Raw genomic sequence first — 20252 nt, 5'->3', positions numbered from 1 at the left:
TTTTAGTCTTCTCTTACTTGACCTTGCAGGAGGAGCATGACCCTGTAAAACACTGCTGCCTTTGGTAAGAGATACCAGGGAGACTCTTCACCCATAATCAAAACAAAATAAAGATCTGGTAGTCAGGATTCCTAATTCCTATAGAAGACATTTTTCTTTTAAATGTACTATACCAGGCCGGGCGTGGTGGCTCATGCCTGTAATCCCAGCACTTTGAGAGGCTGAGGCAGGAGGATTACCTGAGGTGAGGAGTTTGAGACCAGCCTGGCCAACATGGCGAAACCCCATCTCTACTAAAAATACAAAAATTATCCAAGTGTGGTGGCGCACACCTGTAATCCCAGCTGTTGGGGAGGCTGAGGCATGAGAATCACTTGAACCCAGGAGGCAGAGGTTGCAGTGAGCCAAGACTGCACCACTGCACTCCAGGCTGGACAACAGAGTGAGACTCTGTCTCAAAAAATATAAATAAAGTAAAAATAAATAAATGTATTACACTATGAGATGAGAACCTATAGATTATTTATATTAGAAAAAAATCAGAAGTTTTTGAGAAGTAAGGTGGTTTCATAATGTCAAAGAGGATATGGCATTTGAAAAGGTTTTGAAAGACCACACAAAAAGCAAAAATATTGAGGCAATTCAGATAAGTTATGTTTATGTTATTTTAGACACAAATATTTGAACATGTACATATACTATAGTGCTAGTACATCCTATACATAATAAATCATGTAAGCATAAAACATATGAGGAATGAAATCAAGATGAAATAAATATTTTTAAATGTTTTGCTAATCAAGATAGCTTCACACTATTGTCAACTAATGCTTTCAGATGCAGTATACACTTAATGCATGGTCCATCATTTGTAATGGAGGATGTCAGTCAATTTCAAAGAGTAATCATTAATTTTGAACTTTTAGGCCCACTTCTTGTTAGATCTGGTTAGATAATCAGTTGTTAACCTCACAATAAAACTGATAAGAGCCTATAAAGTGCTAGCTCTGCCACTTTAATGCTATTGTACCTGCAACGCAATACTATCTTTATCATAACTAAAAATAAGACTTCAAAGATTCAAATAATTTAAAGCTGGTGAAAAATTAAAGTTCCATCAACTCCACACACTGATAAAATGAAACACAAAATGAGACAATAACAGCTACAGCTTTCTATAGGACAGGGATCTCCCTTGCCAGCTAACCCCCTTGTCAGCTAATTGCATATTCAGGTCCCAAGAATGACAGGTATACATCCATCTATACAACACTGGTGAAGTTACAGACTTAAATGGAATTGTTTCTGTTGTTAACTGAAACAGGGGATCACTTTTCATGGTTATTGTACACGTGCCCTATATCCTACAACTTAGGGACTTACCAAACTGCTGAAATTAAGGGGCTTTTGTGAGCAGCCTCCATTTGGGACTTCCCTAGGAAATGAGATTAAGGGTTTTATGCCAGAGGCCTGGTAATGGCCTACCATAATCTTCTATTTTTTGACAGACATTTAGTTAAAAACAGATATTAAAACCCATAAACCTACTTACACAAGTACATATAAAATTATGTTACAAAGGCTGAGTGTGACGGCTCATGTCTGTAATCTCAGCACTTTGGGAGGCTGAGGTGGGCAGATCACGAGATCAAGAGATTGAGACCATCCAGACCAAAATATGGAAACCCCATCTCTACTAAAAACATAAAAACTAGCTGGGCATGGTGGCACGCGCCTATGCTCCCAGATACTTGGGAGGCTGAGGCAGGAGAATCGCTTGAACCCAGGAGGCAGAGGTTGCAGTGAGCCAAGATCATGCCACTGCACTCCAGCCTGGCAACAGAGCGAGACTCCATCTCAAAAAAAAAAAAAAAAAAAAAAAAAAAATTATAACTTGTAGGAGAGAAAAAGAAACAACAGTCTGCAGTATCAAAATCCCATTACCTCTAGGGCAGCTGTGTACAGTTAGATAGCTTATACAGTACAAGGGACTGCCTGACTTGAGGGGAAATGGGGACTTACAGGCAAATGGGGGTCCACATTCCACTTCCTAAGGCACACATCCTTTGGTCCTATATATGTCAAGAGGACTCTTTTTTCTAACTCACACAAATACCATTTGGGCTTGAGGCAGCCTCAATCCCTTTTCTCAGGATACTCTATTCAGTATATGTGAAATGTAGCCACTTGACATGCTTATTTATGTGACTGTGACAAACTATATATCAAGTACTTCAAAGCTCAATTTCTGAAAAGAAGTTCTAATATCTTCCCTCACCTGAATGGATATTGTATTGCATAATGTGGTGTGCCACACTACATTATAGAATAAAATATAATGGCATTCAGTCATGCCATTTTGGAGAATACTGGTCTAAGTGTACATTCAAAATGCGGGAGTAAAATTAAGAAAGGGTGTGGCAGCTCACACCTGTAATCCCAGCACTTTGGGAGGCTAAGAAGGGTGGATCACCTGAGGTCAGCAGTTCAAGGCCAACAGGGTAAAACCCTGTTTCTACTAAAAATGCAAAAAAATTAACAAGGTATAGTGGCATGTGCTTGTAATCCCAGCTACTTGGGAGGCTGAGGCAGGAGAATGACTGGGCTGAGGAGGTGAAGGTTGTAGTGGTCACTGCACGAGACGCTGTCTCCAAAAAAAAAAAAAAAAAAAAAATTGAGAAAGGGGTCAACGTCACATTGCAGAAAGAAATTTGAGAAACTTGTGTATCTAGGTGACAGTTTAACTTCTAGAAGAAAAATTAAAAAGAGAAATCTAGAGACCTAAAAATGAAAGTTTACAAATTACCCACATTTGGGTATATTTAAAAAGGTACAATGAAATTAAAAAGCATTCTTCTGACATCAACTTTCCACCAGGATAAAGTAACTAGTACTGAGACAAGCTTTCCTGTCATTAATTACTGTATATTACCAGGACAAATACCTGAGGCAACTTTTCAGACAGTGGACAAAAGGCAATGCAGTACTGTGATCCATGAGGAAAGAGAAGCTCGGGTGAGTAAGTCCCCTAAATCTTGATTCTCTAACTGAGGACTATCTTGGTGGTTCATGGAGCTACAGCCAACGAAGAACATAGCAAAGAAGCCAGAGAAATTCGGGGATTGTGAACCAGATGGAATATACAAGGCAAAGCACTTGGGAGAAGGGAGCTGAACAGAGAAAGGGTGCCAGTAGTCTATGTAAGGGTTTTGCCAAGTCCTTGGCTGAAGGCTACTACGCATGTGCAGAGCAAGTCCATGGGAAGTTTACCAGAGAGCAGCTGCTAAGGGATTGAGAGAGAAGCAAAGATACTGGAGGCCAAGCAGGAACAAAGAGAAAACAAATAAAAAGATGTCAGTCTTAAACCTTGCCATACCAACAATTACATAAAATATAAATGGATTAAGCAAAAGCAAAAATTAAAAGCTGGGATAAAAAAGTAAGACAACTATATGCTATCTATAAGAGGCACTTTAAAAAGCTAGAAGTAAAAGCATGGGAAAAATATACCATTCAAACAAACAGATTTTTAAAAATGGCATTAATATCAGACAAAGTAGACCATAACACAGCATTATAGGAAACAAAGAACATTTCACCTTAAAAAAGGGCAGGCAATTCATCAAAGCTTCAAAACACCTGTAGCAAAACCAAGCGAGCAAAACCAATATCTCAAGAATGCAAGACTGATTTAACATCTAAAAATTAATGCAATTCATACATTAACAAAAAAAGGAGATAAACTGCATGACCATTTCAATAGACACGGGAAAAGTACATGGCAAAATTCATCACCCATTCATAATAAAAATTCTCAGCATATTAAAAATAGAAGAGAACTTCTTCATTTTGATAATGGGCATCTATAGAAAACAGCTAACATATTAATGGTGAACAATTGAGTGTTTTCCTAAGATGAGGAATAAGGCAAGGAAATCCTCCCTCATTTAATACTGAAATTCAAGTTCTAGTCAATATTGTATTGGAGTCCTTGCTGGTGCAATAAGAAGACATAAATTATTAAGAATAGAAAGAAGTAAAGCTATCTCCCTGTAGACCACATAGAAAATCCTAAGGAGTCCTCAAAACAAAAAAAAACAACTATATTTAATAATCGAATTTAGCAAGATAACGGGATGCAACCAATAATCGTATTTCAATATACTACCAACAGTTTGAAATGAAAAATTTAAAAATATATACAGTATCATTTAACATTATAAAATATTTAATATTTATACTATGTAAACAAAAACTGTACAAGAATGCTACAATGAAAACCATAAAACAGTGCTCAGAATTTAAGAGATAAAACATATTCACAGATTGGAAGAATCAATATTGTTAAGAACATTTTGGCCGGGTGCGGTGGCTCACGCCTGTCAATACCAGCATTTTGGGAGGCCAAGGCGGATGGGATCACGAGGTCAAGAGATTGAGACCATCCTGGCCAACATGGTGAAACCCTGTCTCCACTAAAAAACACAAAAATTAGCTGGGCATAGTGGCGCGCGCCTGTAGTCCCAACTACTCAGTGAGGCAGGAGAATCACTTGAACATGGGAGGCAAAGATTGCAGTGAGCAGAGATCGCGCCACTGCACTCCAGCATGGTAACACAGCAAGACTCCGTCTCAAAAAAAAAAAAACAACAACAACAAAACAAAACAAAACACATTTCCCCCTTACCCAAATTGATATCTAGATTCAATGTTATTCCAATCAAAACCATGACAGACTTTTGTGTAGAAACTGAAAGATTCTAAAATGTATAAAGAAATGCAAATGACTTCAAAAAATCAAAACAATTTTGAAAAAGAACAAACTGTCAAATTTCAAAATTGGGTGAGAAGAGTACTATAATCAAAAAACATTATGTATTAGCTGAATGGACAAATCAATAAAGAATAGACCACACACAGATGGTTGATTTTTGTATAAAAATGCCAAAATAATATAATGAAAAAGCACTCTCTTTAATAGTGTTTTAACATACAGTTAAAAAAAAAAAAAAGAACCTCAACCTCACACAAAAAATAACTCACAAAATGGATTACAGGTTTGTATTTTAAAGCTAAAACTATAAAAATGCTGGGTTAAAAAAATGGAGAAAATCTTAGTAAACTTGGGGTAGGCAAAAAATTGTTAGATAGGACACAAGTCACCAACCATAAAATAAATTGATAAAGCAGACTTAATCAAAATTTAAACCTTTAGCTCTTCAAAAGACACCAAGAAAATGAACATGCAAGCCAGAGTCAATACCTGCAATACATGTATCTGACAAAGGACCAGGATACAGAATATATATAAAGAACTTTACTTTTCGATAAAAAGGCAAACTCCCAGCCAGGCGTAGTGGCTCACGCCTATAATCCCGGCACTTTGGGAGACGAGAAGAATGGATCACTTGAGCTCAGGAGTTGAGAGACCAGCCTGAGCAACATGGCGGAGGTTGCAATGGGCTGAGATGGCACCACTGCACTCCAGTCTGGGCAACACAGCAAGATGCTGTCTCAAAAAAAAAACCAAAAAAAAAGGCAAACAACCTAATTTTTTGAAATTTGCAAAAGACAAGCCAAAATCTCACCAAAAAAGAATGACTACTAAGCACAAGAAAAGATGCTCATCATTATTCATCAGAAAAATGAAAACCAAAACCATGAGATAGCTTTTCTCACCTACTACAATGGTTAAAATTTAAAAGAATAACAGGCTGGGCACAGTGGCTCACGCCTGTAATCCCAGCACTTTGGGAGGCCAAGGCGGGTGGATCACCTGAGGTCAAGAGTTCAAGACCAGCCTGGCCAACATGGTAAAACCCTGTCTCTACTAAAAATACAAAAAAAATTAGCCAGGTGTTGTGGCAGGTGCCTGTAATCCCAGCTACTTGGGAGGCTGAGGCAGGAGAATTGCCTGAACCTGGGAGGCGGAGGTTACAGTGAGCCGAGATTGCACCACTGCACTCCAGCCTGGGTGACAGAGTATGAGACTCCGTCTAAAAAAAAAAAAAATTTTTTTTAAGACTGACAATACCCAAATTGGGGAGAGTGACCAAACTCTGGAGGGAACTGCTGGAGGGACTATAAAGTAATACAAGCAGTGTAAACATACATTTATCATAAAAAGAAACTCCAATTCTAAGTTATTTACTCAGGGAAATGACAAATATTCATAATAGCCCCAAATTTAAAAAATACTGATTTCTACCAACAGGTGAATAAACCATGTATAGGACTGACAGGTAACACAGATCATTCTTAAATATTAATCCTTTGGAATTAAAGCTTGCACTCATGAGATGATTTATACTTTTTGCCAAGAAATCAGTCCCAGAATAGTTACATATCTTGTATACTGCCAGTTAGTAAAGAAATCTTGGAAAAGGGATTTAGTCTTACATTTTACCCTCTAGACAAATAATGTGATACCTTTCAAAAGTTACGTTCTCAGTATTTGTTAAAAATAGCTCTTCAGTATTGTCTTTTAGGTATGGAGGGAAAAACTGCTCTCAAACTCTCAGTTCGCTACTCGTTAGCCAAACAGTATGTTAACACTAAATAGTACACAATGTCATAACATTTCTCTAAGATCAGTTTGTTTTCTTAATGTACATAAAAGAAAATCCATTTTCTCAAGTTTTGCCTCTTTCCTAGATATAACTGCATACTAACAAAATGACAGTTAAGACTGAAGGAGTCATCCAATTTTAGCTTGTGGTCATTCACCCTCATTCCTTCCAACATGTAGCCTGAGAAAAAAAGACAGTTAAACCAAAGTTTTAAAACAAATGTTCTCAATGGGAGCTTGGTGGCCAGTGTAATTGTATCTAAGCATTTATAAATTATACTTTTCTGTTGTTATTTGCTTCATTTTATTTCTCCTTTAAAACAGTTCAAACATTATGTTTACTTTTGTAAGAAAAATGTGTTAGGAAGGATTTTTTTTCCCCATGAAATTCATTTAGGATGACAAAGAGAGCATGAAAAAGTATTTTATAGAAAGGGAAACTAGATCTGAAACAGTTTTAGAATACTGCTTGTGTTAAAGAAACAATTCTAGAGTATAACTGTATTATACTCTAGAATTCTGTAAGTATGCCAGACTAGGTAGAATCGGACTTAAAGGAGGGAGGAGCCTAAAAATCTAAGTTTTTTTTAGGTGATTCTAGCAGTGTTAAAGTTTGAAAATCTCCAGTTTTTGAAATCTAAAAAGTGTATGAACTGTAACATATTTGGCCTCAACACACCTATTGTTTGGCCTATAGCATGGGCCCATAAATTAATTGTCTGTGTGTATATATATTTATGTGTATAAATATTCACATTTTTAATTACTTGACAATACCTAATACTAGAAAAATTTTGTTAAAAATCCAGATTCAGAATTTGCATTAAATAAATAAAAGATCCTTCAATACTTGCCCTGCACTCACATGACAAAGTGCTATAGCTAAGAGTCTGCCCCCCTGCTTGTACTCCCTATCATTTCCTATCATTTTACCCCAAGGCTCACACAGTTCTCCATCCCAACTACCTACTTAACCCTTCTGTAATAGATATTACTTGACTTGTGATGCCCATACTCACAAATTCATTAGGAAAATGAAGAAATGGTTAGATCAAATGAACCCATTATTTAGTTAAGAAATGTCTAAACTTTTGCTTCAGCTAGTATTAAAATCAGTATGCAAGGAGAGATAAAGGGAGAAAATACCCAAGTCACTAAGACTCAGGACAGCATTTTTAATTTATTAAAGATAATTTTAATCCTTTTTAGAGGTTATTTTAAAGTATAATTTGTTAAAACCTTTTTCTTAGTATAAAAACAAAAAATCTCCCAATTTAAATGCTTTCTTTGAACTCTTGCTTACAATAGAGCATAAAGATAAAAAATATTCAGATTGTAATTACGTAGAACATTTTGAGAAGTATGGAATCCCAAACTTGTCTCAGAATTGAGGATGATAACTTTATGATCCATGTTCTCATTAATTCAAGTCCGTATGTCATGGCCAGGCAAACAATATATCTTAATTCTATAATAATGCACAATTCAGATCTTAATTGGCTACTAGCCTGTTTAACCATTTAAAATATAAATGGAAGAGGCCGGGCGGGGTGGCTCATGCTTGTAATCCCAGCATTTAGCGAGGCCAAGGCAGGTGGATCACCTGAGGTCAGGAGTACAAGACCAGCCTGGCCAAAATGGCAAAACTCCATCGCTACTAAAAAAAAACACACACACAAATTAGCCGGGTGTGGCGCCCGGCTGAGGCACAAGAATTGCTTGAACCCGGGAGGCGGAGGTTGCAGTGAGCTGAGATCGTGCTACTGCATTCCAGCCTGAAGGACAAAGCGAGGTAGGAAGGTAGGAAGGTAGGCAGGGAGGAAGGAAAAACCAACCTTAAAATGCGTCTAAGAAATAAGAACAGGCGGGATACGGTGGCTCACACTTGTAATCCCAGCACTTTGGGAAGCCAAGGTGGGCGGATCACCTCAAGTCGGGAGTTCGAGACCAGCCTGACCAACATGGAGTAACTCCATCTCTACCAAAAAAAAAAAAAAAAATACGAAATTAGCCGGGCGTGGTGGCGCATGCCTGTAATCCCAGCTACTCGGGAGGCTGAGGCAGGGCAATCGCTTGAACCCGGGAGGCAGAGGTTGCGGTGAGCCAAGATCGCACCATTGCACTTGAGCCTGGGCAACAAGAGCGACACTCCGTCTCAAAATAAACAAAGAAACAAGAACTAAGGTTTAAGCTTTCACCTGTTCGAACTTTCCAGTAGTGGGCCTCTTCAGAGCAAACTAGTGTGAAGGATCTGAGAGTTTGTTCAACTTGCAAGCTAACAACCTTACCAGTTTCACGGATGGTGATAGAAGACACTCAAGGGTCAGAGACACAGGGCAGTTTGTTTTTTACTCACAGGAACAGCATAAGCCAAAGCATCAAGATTTTTGCACTAGTTCTCGGAACTCCAGGTTCCCACTGGTCAACGTGAAGAGAGCCAGCTGACATCTACACAGGCAGTTCCTTCTCTACAGGAGAGGAACCCTAAGCTTAGGGAACCCTAATCTTTTAAGATGGGCAGTAAGCATGCCTACCCTTTCGCTCCAGAGGGAGACATTATTCTTATTATACTGGATAATACGTATCCCTGCCTCTTGCTCTGGTGGAAGACACTATCGAAGGCTGCTCTTTAGATAATATCCGTGAAAAACAGAAACAAAGGGCAGTCAGTATCTTCCTGGCAAGGGTGCTGGCAAGAGTGAAGAAACGGACACGCATGGAAAACTGTCTCCTACAAGTGGATACTGGGCCTAACATGCAGTTAAATAAATGAGTCTCGGACCACAATCTAAAGTATCCATTTCACACTTCCCTTAACGTAGCGTAAAATTAGCGTTTTATTTCAAACTAAATCAACTATTCCCTCTAAAAAGTATTAAAAATGCTCTTCCAGTTACACTGTATTTTTTTAAAAAGAGGTGCTCAAATATTTGCAATAAAATTTAAAAACTGCCAAGTGTTCTACCCAAAACCGTATCCACTTAAACTTACTTTAAATGTTTCAAACCTGTTAAAGTGAGCAATGGGAACACCTGTCAAAAGTCTAATTCTACAGTAATAAACACCACAAAGAGAAGAGTAACTTCTAGCTTTATCTATAAAATACCAGGAAACCCTGCACCCCAAATCACTTTGCATTATTTCTCTTCACCGTCTCAAAATAAAACCCTTGAAAGAGACACACAACAAAACAACGTCTCTTGGTTCCTTTGTCCCTAGCAGAGGAGAGGGAAAAGAACTGGGAACTCATTAAGGTAAAGAGCCCCAAACATGCAAAATAAGAAATAAATGACATCCGATCTGCAATCAGTCATGAAAGAAAGTCACCATCACTTCATCTTCATCCCTCCCTTCTCCCCTCCAGCTCAAATAACGTGGGTATAGACGAGATGATCAGGATCATATGGACCTGGACAAAGCTTTGTGGAGGCAGCGGGCGGGTAAGCAGTTAACTGGATGCAGGCGGCAAAGAACCCGAGATTCCGGCTGCAGGAGACTCCGCAGAGGTCTGCAAAAGTGCGGCTGGCAGGGGCCGCCCGGCTGTAGAGAACGCGGAGCGGCGGCGGCGGCGCGGTCAAGTCCACAGCGCCCGGGGAAGTTGCTGGCCGAGCGCAGCACGCCGCAGAGCGCGGGCCCTCCATGTCACCGTCGCCAGCACAGACCCTCCTGCTCGCCCCTCCCCCGCCGCGCACCCCGGGCGGCGGCGACATGACAGCGGGTCGCGCTGCACAAGGGCGCCCGCCCCCTCCCGGCCCTCTCCCCGGGCTCCCCCGCGGCCGCAGCCGGTTCTCACCTTGGGTGGCGAACGGCGACGAGCCGCTGACCGGCGAGCCGGGGACAGGGACGGGCGGCGGGGTCTCGGCTGAGCCCAGCATGGGCGCGGGCAGCATGAGGTAGCGCTGGGGCGCGGGTAGGCAGCGCTGGCAGAAAGAGTGCAGGCAGGGCAGCAGCTTGGGCGCCCGGCTCTGGATGTTCTGGTGGCACACGGCGCAAGTGTCCAACAGGTTGAGCCGGGCCGCCTCGCCGCCGCGCTCCGAGTCCGGGCCCTGCCGACTCTCGGCCTCGTTCTCCCCGCTCGGCGCCGCCGAGGGCCCCCCGGAGGCCGCCGCCGAGGCCGCTGCCGCCGCCGCCGCCGCCTTCTCCACAGCCACCTCCATTGTCCTGCCCCCGCCGCCGCCGGGGAAGCGAGAGCGCGGTCTTCGCCCGCCGCCCCCGACGACCTCCTCCTCCTCCTGCGGCTGCTCCTCAGAGGCCGCTCGGTGGACTCGCGGCAGCGCCAGGGAGGGAGGGAAAGCAAGCCGGGCGGGGGAAGCCTCCTCAGGCCCAGGGGATCCGCCTCCCGAGTGGCGCGGCCGGAAGAAGGGGATCTGTCAGCGGAGACCGTTCCTCACACCGGGGAGGCTGCACCCCGTCCGCTACGCCAACCGCCGCTGCGCTCGTCGAATACGCCCAGCCCGCCCTTACCTCCCCGCCTTTCTCTTCATCGCTCCCCAAGCCCACCTCAGGCCCCGCCCCCGCCCTCCCTCTCCCAGCAACTGAGGCTTCGGCGAGGATCCCGCCGCCCAATAGCAGCCGCGCCTGGCGAGGGGGCGGGACCTGTCGGAGCCCGCGAGGCTCTGTCGGCCGCGGCGGGAGGTTGGGAAGTGGGTGGTGCTTGTCCAGCCCCGCCCCCTCTGGACTCCTGGAGCCGCGGTCTCTGATTGGGCCTTTGTGTGTGTTTTCTCCTCTGAAAAGATTGAGGGTTCATTTGTTATCGACCATCCGCCTGATTCGGTCCGGGGTGTTAGCTCCTCCTAGGGGGCGGGACCTCACTTGTCTACTCTATGCCGTTAATTAAGTAACTGCTTGGAAAACTCGTTTCATTACTGGAGACCTGGTCTTGTAGGAGGGGTAAATATGGTAGGAGGGTCACAGGAGGAAGGAGTGGAGGTACTGAAGAGCAAACAAGGAAATAATTTTCTAAAAATACTGTGTGAAAGAGGTACTCTGGAGGCAGCATGGATATTGCAACCTAATTTTACTCATCTTTAGAATGAATGACTGAGTATGAAGAATAAGGGAGGGAAGTTCTTGTGCAAGTTGGAAATTTTTAAAGGGTTCCCCAATGAAAAAGGTGAAGTTAATTTTCAAAGTCAGTGATGTGCTTTTTAAAGTGACTAAAGGTTCGTTTTCCCAGGAATTAATACAGATTGGCTAATGTTTTTATTGCATAAATATAGCATCATTAAGTAAAAATAAGCCTCAATACTGATCCCCAAATAATTCATAACTTCAAGATTCTTTTTTATTTCTTCCCTCCCTCTTATTTTATTCCCTCCCTCCCTCACCTCTCTATGCTGATATCAGAAGTTAAGCACATTTTTCACTCAAAAAATGAAGCAGCTTTTAAGGAACTTGAAGAATAGAAACGGAGTGGAGGAAACAAGCTTTTGTAAACACGTAACTTTAAGAAGTGTATATAAGTTTTTTTTTTTTTTCAATACGAATGAAGCGGTACTGGACTTTAGAGAAAGATGGAGTGGGTCATGAAAGACTTTGCTAAAATCACAATTTTCCTGGAGGACTACATAGGATGACAATGGGGGAGGGCTAGGCAACGTAGCCGTCCTTCGAGACCTTGCTGTTAAACACAATCTCCGCAGGCCTCAAGTGAGAAATTCTTTTACTTAATCACATGAAATCCAACGGCTCTTCCCGCCACCCCTCCCACCCCCATTGGTTCCTGTTTAAGCTTGGGGGTTTTTTGTTTTGTTTTGTTTTTTGCATGGAAGTAGCTCTTAAACCTTAGTTTGCATGAGAATCACTTGAGAAGCTTAATGAAAAGCAGGTGCTTGGGCCACCTCCGTATTCAGTTATTCAATTTTGACAGCATCTCAAGTGATTCTGACCTGGGTGAGTCCAGAAACAGAAGTCTGTCCCACTTGTCTTCACCCACTTACCAATCCCTCCATGATTTTGTCCGTATATACCTCTCAAGCTGAAGTCGCCGCGACTCTCAGCTTCATGCTGCCGCAATTCTAAGGCCACCCTGCTTTGTACACGCTGTTCCCTTTGTTTTAGTTCCTTCAAAATTCAGACTTATCTGTTATCCCCTAAAGCCACCCCAAAGTTGAACACTCCTTCCCCAGAATTCAAACCGTATTGTATATTTTTGAAGCTGCACCTTGAAAACATTCACACACTAGGAATGGAAATTTTGTGTTCAAAAATCAGCTCCCTTAATTTGCTAAAAATTCATTACATAGGTGGTGTACAGGATTCAAGCCTACTAAAGACAAGTCCTTCTTATTCCCCAGATGACGGTGGTAGAGAAGGAAAACTGAGAGGTAAAATTGAGCAGACTGGTTTTGAAAGAATCCCATGTAATTTGATCAAACCCACTAGCTTCAAGTTTTTCAAATCAGCGTGGTTTACAGAAAATTATCTTCCATCGTTTTAGCCTTCCTAATTTCACATGAGTAAAACAATCTTACTTTGTACTTTGTTCACATATATGGGACTTCAAGTCCAGAAAATGAATTTATTGTTTGTTTTTCTTAATCATATGATTTCTTTATTTAGATATTGTTGCCCTACAAAGTGTGTTCAAATATATTTCACAAAGATCCACGCTACCAATAGATTACTCTTCCTTAATTACAGCTCTCATCCTATGTCCCTCCCTTGTCCTATAATTTTCTGTGGCTCTCTACTGCATCTAAAGCTCTCCACAATTTTATTCCCATCTGATCTTCCTGTCTGATGTTACTGCTTTCCCATATCCATCCTATGGGTCCGCCTAATTGGATGATGTGCCGTTTCTTAACTGCACCACTACCACCACCTACAAGAGAGGAGATCAAAGCCATCTGAACTGGAAGAGAAGGGCATCAGCAAGGAGAATAAGAGCATTAGATGCTGGCCAGGGACGGTGGCTCATGCCTGTAATCCCAGCACTTTGGGAGGCCAAGGCAGGCGGATCACCTGAGGTCGGGAGTTCAAGAACAGCTTGACCAACATGGAGAAACCCCATCTCTACTAAAAACGCTAAATTAGCCGGGCATAGTGTTGCATGCCTGTAATCCCAGCTACTTGGGAGGCTGAGGCAGGAGAATTGCTTGAACCTGGGAGTCAGAGGTTGCAGTGAGCCAAAATCGCACCATTGCACTCCAGCCTGGGCAGCAAGAGCTAAACTCCATCTCAAAAAAAAAAAAAAAAAAAAAAAGCGTTAGATGCTAGTGAGATTTCTCATCCCACCCCTCAAAAGGTGCTAGTGAGTGGAAATTCTAGAACTTCCAGGACACTTAAGAAAATCATTTTTCAGCTGGGCCCAGTGACTCAACGCCTGTAATTCTAACACTTTGGGAGGCCAAGGCAGGGGGATCATGAGGTCAGGAGATCAAGACCATACTGGCTAACATGGTGAAACCCCATCTCTACTAAAAATACAAAAAATAGCTGGGTGTGGTGGCGGGCACCTGTAGTCCCAGCTACTTGGGAGACTGAGGCAGGAGAATAGCGTGAACCTGGGAGGCGGAGCTTGCGGTGAGACTGCACTCCAGCCTGGGCGACAGAGCGAGATTCTGTCTCAAAAAAAAAAAAAAAAAGAAAAAGAAAATCATTTTTCAGGACTGAGTGCGGTGGCTCACGCCTGTAATCCCAGCACTTTGGGATGCCGAGATGGGCAGATCACCTGAGGTCAGGAGTTTGAGACCAGCCTGACCAACATGGAGAAACCCCATCTCTACTAAAAATGCAAAATAAGCCAGGCTTGGTGGCTCATGCCTGCAATCCCAGCTACTCAGGAGACTGAGGCAAGAGAATCATATGAACCCAGGAGGCAGAGGTTGTGGTGAGCTGAGATCACGCCATTGCACTCCGGCCTGGGCAACAAGAGTGAAACTCCATCTCAAAAAAAAAAAAAAAGAAAAAGAAAAAAGAAAATCATTTTTCAGTAGAACTCTGATTGTGAGGCGTGTTTAGGCATACAGGATCTGAAGTAACTCCTTCACCCGATTTCTTACAGCTTTAGAGGAAGAAGAAAAAGATTCTCAGGCTTTCAGAAGTAGAGAGGCCCGGATGACTTGAGTCAGGATAAGGAGAATGCAATGAGTAGGCACCAAAGGCCATCTCAGACTCTCAGCGGGGTCCATGGGGGGCCCACAGTCAAAATCCAATGGAACTCAAGCACAGGTGTGCACTGCTGTAGTCCTCGCTTCTCAGGAAGCTGAGGTGAGAGGATCACTTGAAACCAGGAGTCTCAGGCCACAGTGCACTATAACCATGCCTGTGAATAGTCACTGCACTCCAGCCTGGGCAACAGCGAGATTCAGTCTCTAAAGAAACAAAACAAAACCTATATTTTTAGTCGGCTAGGGTGACCTGTGCCTGCAATACCCCCTACTCAGGAGTCTGAGGAGGGATGATCACTTGATCCCAGGAGTTTGAGGTCTGCCTTGGCCACAAAGCAAGACCCAGTTTCACAACAAAAAGAAATATTTGCAGATGTTTTATTGTGGGAGGGGGGGAAATGGAGGCAAGGCACACTCTACATATGCCACGGTAAACCAAGAATGCCTCCCAAAATCTAATGTCTTTCCCCACATATGCCATGGCCCTCTTAAACTCTTGGACCTTCAAATCAGTGATAGATAAAAGGGAGAATGAATATGGTATTGATTGAGTTTAAAATTTAAATGACTAAAAACAAAATAAACAAAAGCAAATTAACTCAAATATGACTACATCAAGTTTTCTGCCATCAGGAAGATGAAAAACTTAGATAATTTTTTTTAAATGTTGTAGTCAACATAACACACTTCTTGGGTGTGCAATAAAGGGTTAACTTAGCAAGCTTAGGTTACTCAAATTGTGCACATTCCAAAGAAAGGATTGACCCTTGACTAGCTCCTGGGAGGTTACCTCTGCCCCTTTGGAATATCCTGCCTGATAAGAGGAGAGCTTGAGAGTTTGGGCCATACTGTATCAATTTAACCAGAGAGTTTATGCTCGGGATGGACCTATGGCTCACACCTGTTTTATATAACTGAGGCCCTTGGCCACTATATGTCAGTTTGATCTCTGGGAAGCTGGAAAGTGAGTAGCCAAGACCAGTCACATAGGTGCTGCATGCCTACAGGACCTCCAATACAAAACCTGGAATCCAAGGCTTGGGTGCATCTCCCTGGTTGGCAAGACTTCATATGTCTTCATATGTCTTGTTATATATTATTGCTGGGAGAATGAAACACTATCTGTGGGACTGTGCTGGAGGGAGCAACTGGAAGCTTGTTCCTGGCTTCTCCTGGACTTGGTCTATGCACCTTTTCCCTTTGCTAATTCTAACCTGTATCCTTTTTTTTTTTTTTTTTTTTTTTTTGAGACAGAGTCTTGCTCTGTTGCCCAGGCTTTAGTGCAGTGGCACGATCTTGGCTCGCTGCAACCTCCACCTCCCAAGTTTAAGCAATACTCTGCCTTAGCCTCTGAAATAGCTGGGACTACAGGCGTGCACTACTACACCCAGCTAATTTTTATATTTTTAATGGAGATGGGGTTTCTGCCATGTTGGCCAGGCTGGTCCTGGACTCCTGGCCTCAAGTGATTCACCTGCCTTGGCCTCCCAAAGTGCTGGGATTATAGGCATGTGCCACCATGCCTGGCTTCAGGTACAGTTTATTACAGCAAAAGGATACAGATTAGGCTGGGCGCAGTGGTTCACGTCTGTAATCCCAGCACTTTGGGAGACTGAGGAGGGTGAATTACCTGAAGTCAGGAGTTCAAGACCAGCTTGGCCAATATGGCAGAAACCTCATTTCTACTAAAAATACAAAAATTAGCCAGGTGTGGTGGCAGGTGCCTGTAATTGCAGCTACTCAGGAGGCTGAGGCAGGAGTATCCCTTGAACCCAGGAGGTGGGGGTTGCAGTAAGCTGAGACCTCGCCATTGCATTCCAGCCTGGGCAACGAGCAAAACTCCATCTCAAAAAAAAACAAAAAAAACACAAGAACAACAACAGCAGCAACAACAAAAACTGTACCTGAGAGTATAGCAACTTTTCCTGAATCTTTTGAGTCCTTTTAGCAAATTGTGGAAACTAAGGATGATCCTGGGGCCCCCTACATAAAGGACATGTAGTTTCTCCTACTAGATTGTAATTCATTTAGACTAAAAACCATTTATGCTCCTCTATATTTCTTTAATATATCAGAAATATCATGGAAACCAAACATCTATAACTTTCTTCCTCATGCTTTGGTCTTCTCACCCTCTGTGGTATTCTCAGTATTTGCCCCAATTATATCTTCTTTCCTCAAGTATTTAGCTCTTTTGAACCTTCTACTAAGACAGAAGAGTTGGGTGTGGTGGCTCACACCTGTAATCCCAGCACTTTGGGAGGTTGAGGCAGGCAGATCACTTGAGGTCAGGAATTCAAGACCAGCCTGGCCAACATGGTAAAACCCGATCTCTACTAAAAATACAAAAATTAGTTGGGTGTGGTGGTGGGCGCCTGTAATCCCAGCTATTCGGGAGGCTGAGGCACAAGAATCGCTTGAACCTGGGAGGCGGAGGTTGCAGTGAGCTGAGATTGTGCCATTGCACTCCAGTTTGGGCAACAGAGCGAGACTCTGTCTCAAAAAAAAAAAAAAGAGATGGAAGGCTCAGGACAGATAATTACGGGAGATACTTCTTTCCTTCACTGCCTCCCCTCCCCAGTCTTCCACCTCCGCAGGTAAATAATGTCTTCTGAGCATTTAGTGTGAAGGAAAGTAAGTCACAAAGAGCCAGCGAGTGGCAGTGGGGCGTGGGGGTGGGAGTGGAGGTAGGGCAAGAGAAGGGCATAGCTATTCCTCCATCTGAAGAACAGAAGTAATGGAGTGGGCTGTAACTGAATATTGACTAATGGGATTCTGGTCAACTTACCAACTCTATGGATGGGCGGTCACCAGAAGGGCTAGGGCTAGACCCAAGCAGAACTGTTCTGGGAATATTGGGGCAGAGTGAATCCCTACATGTTAATGTTCTGCCTTTTCTGTGGCAGCACTTTTTACTGGGTTTTATTATGAGGGTAGGGCTTGCAGAGAGGAAAAAGAGGAAAAACGCAATGGAAAACTCAATAAAGAGTAAGCCAATAAGAGGATCAAGAGAAGGAAAAGAGGGTGAGTGTGAGGAAGACAATGAGAACAAATGAAAGAAAACAAATAGAGTAAAATAATGGTTGCAGATAACAAGAAGAAAAGAAAAAGAAAAACAGAGCAACTAGGAGCTAGATGGAAAATAAGGATATGCATCACACTCTATGAGGGGCAAATAGTGAAGAGAGCCGGGAAGTGAGATGGATGAGTGGACCAAAGTGGGAAATTGAAAGGACTCAATGAAAATGATGATATGGTTTATTCACAAGAAATAATTTCTAAGCCAAGTATCCTAGCACAACTCAACATGAAGTGTAGCAATAGCAGAAGCAATTTCTTCTTTTAAAGAAATATTTTCCTTGGAGGTAGAATTCATTGTATGCACTTATACTTTAGAAAGTGACATTCTTGGCCGGGCGTGGTGTCTCACCCTTGTAATCCAGCACTTTGGGAGGTCAAGGCAAGTGGATCATCTGACATCAGGAGTTTGGGACGAGCCTGGCCAACATAATGAAACCCCGTCTCTACTAAAAATTCAAAAAAATTAGCCGGGCTTAGTGGTGGGCGCCTGTAATCCTGGCTGCTCAGGAGGCTGAGGCAGGAGAATTGCTTGAGCCCAGAAGTGGGTGGCAGTGGGGGTGCAGCAGAGGTTACAGTAAGCTGAGATCACATCACTGCACTCCAGCCTGGTTGACAGAGCAAGATTCCATCTCAAAAAAACAAAAGAAATGACATTCTTTTGGATTTTTTAGACATTTAAGTTTACTTGCATGAAACAAATCTTCATTTGTTATGTAACTTTTGTTTGTTTTCATGGTGGTGATATACATCAACTTTTATTTTATTTTTGTTTTTATTTATTTATTTATTTATTTATTTATTTTTATTTTTTTTGAAACAGAGTCTCGCTCTGTCGCCCAGGCTAGAGTGCAGTGGCGCGATTTCGGCTCATTGCAACCTCCATCTCCCAGGTTCAAGCAATTCTCCTGCCTCAGCCTCCCAAGTAGCTGGGATTACAGGCGCCCGCCACCACGTCCGGCTAATTTTTTTGTATTTTTAGTAGAGACGGGGTTTCACCATGTTAGCGAAGGTGGTCTCAATCTCCTGACCTCGTGATCCGCCTGCCTCGGCCTCCCAAAGTGCTGGGATTATAGGCGTGAGCCACCGTACCCAGCCTATTTTTTTTTTTTTATTTTTTATTTTTTGAGACGCAGTCTTGCTCTGTCACCCAGGCTGGAGTGCAGTGGCCGGATCTCAGCTCACTGCAAGCTCCTCCTCTCGGGTTCACGCCATTCTCCTGCCTCAGCCTCCCGAGTAGCTGGGACTACAGGCACCCGCCACTTCGCCCGGCTAGTTTTTTTGTATTTTTTTAGTAGAGACGGGGTTTCACCGTATTAGCCAGGATGGTCTCGATCTCCTGACCTCATGATCCGCCCGTCTAGGCCTCCCAAAGTGCTGGGATTACAGGCTTGAGCCACCGCGCCCGGCCCCTATTTATTTTTTTAGAAGGAGTCTTGCTGTGTCACCCAGGCTGGAGTGTAGTGGGCATGATCTTGGCTCACTGCAACCTCCGACTCCTGAGTTCAAGCGATTCTCGTGCCTCACCTCCTGAGTAGCTAGAATTACAGGTGTCTGCCACCATGCCCAGCTGATTTTTGTATTTTTAGTAGAGATGGGGTTTCACCATGTTGGCCAGGCTGGTCTTGAACTCCTGAGCTCAAGTAATTCGCCCAAACTCTGCCTCCCAAAGTGCTGGGATTACAGGCGTGAGCCACCATGCCTGCACTATCAACTTTTATTTATGCCTACTTTTCTGCTTCTCTGTTCTATAATTTGTTCTTTTCTATTTTGAGACATGGTCTTGCTCTGTTGCCCAGGATAGAGTACAGTGACACAATCGTGCTCACTGTAGCCTTGACTTCCCTGGTTAAGTGATCCTATTACCTCAGCCTCCCAAGTAGCTGGGACTACATGCATTTGCCACCACACATAGCTATTTTTACTTTTTGAAGAGACAGGGTTTTGCTATGTTGGCCAGACTTGTCTTGAGCTCCTGGCCTCAAGCGATCCTCCCACCTCAGCCTCCAACAGTGGTGGGATTACAGGTGTGAGCCACCTCACTGGCCTATAACTTATTCTTAATGTAAACAACCAAGAGTCTCAAAGATGCCTGTCACTGCATCCCTAAATCTTACTACCACAGTTCATTGTTACTTGGGGAGCATCTTTTTAGAATCTATGTAAATATACTCTATACATATATACCTGCAAGACATCATTAGAATTACAATACATATAATTTTAATAAGCTTTTAACCCAAAGGTTTGGACCAAATTGTGCCCATTCTCCCTCCCACCCACCACCACCACATTTATATATAGGAGTCCTAATCCCCAATGCAACTGTATTTAGGTCTTCAGGGGTAAAGTTAAATGAGGTCGTCAGAGTGGGGCTGTAAAAGGAAACCACTTTTCTTCTATATTCACAACACTTCTGGGCACCAGATGTGTGGGTTTTCCATACCAAAGAATTCTCCAATTTTCTGCAAACACCAACTGGGTGTCTCAAGATT

General features: G+C 42.9%; 1 protein-coding gene across 2 annotated transcripts in view; it reads right to left on the bottom strand.

Annotated features, from left to right (window-relative positions):
* TRIM24 (tripartite motif containing 24) overlaps positions 1-11015 on the bottom strand; it is a 123302-nt gene extending 112287 nt beyond the window's left edge. Inside the window, exon 1 of one of the 2 annotated variants that reach the window (XM_015134934.3) lies at positions 10362-11015. In XM_015134934.3, coding sequence (XP_014990420.1) covers positions 10362-10725 — 364 coding nt within the window. In that variant the 5' untranslated portion in view covers positions 10726-11015. 2 annotated transcript variants of the gene reach the window in all.
* Positions 11016-20252: the final 9237 nt, after the last annotated feature.

The sequence above is a fragment of the Macaca mulatta genome, chromosome 3 (genome assembly GCF_049350105.2).
Source record: "Macaca mulatta isolate MMU2019108-1 chromosome 3, T2T-MMU8v2.0, whole genome shotgun sequence".
NCBI lineage: Eukaryota > Metazoa > Chordata > Mammalia > Primates > Cercopithecidae > Macaca > Macaca mulatta.
The sequence above is the reverse complement of the archived record's forward strand: the minus strand, read 5'-3'. Positions and strand labels throughout refer to the sequence as shown.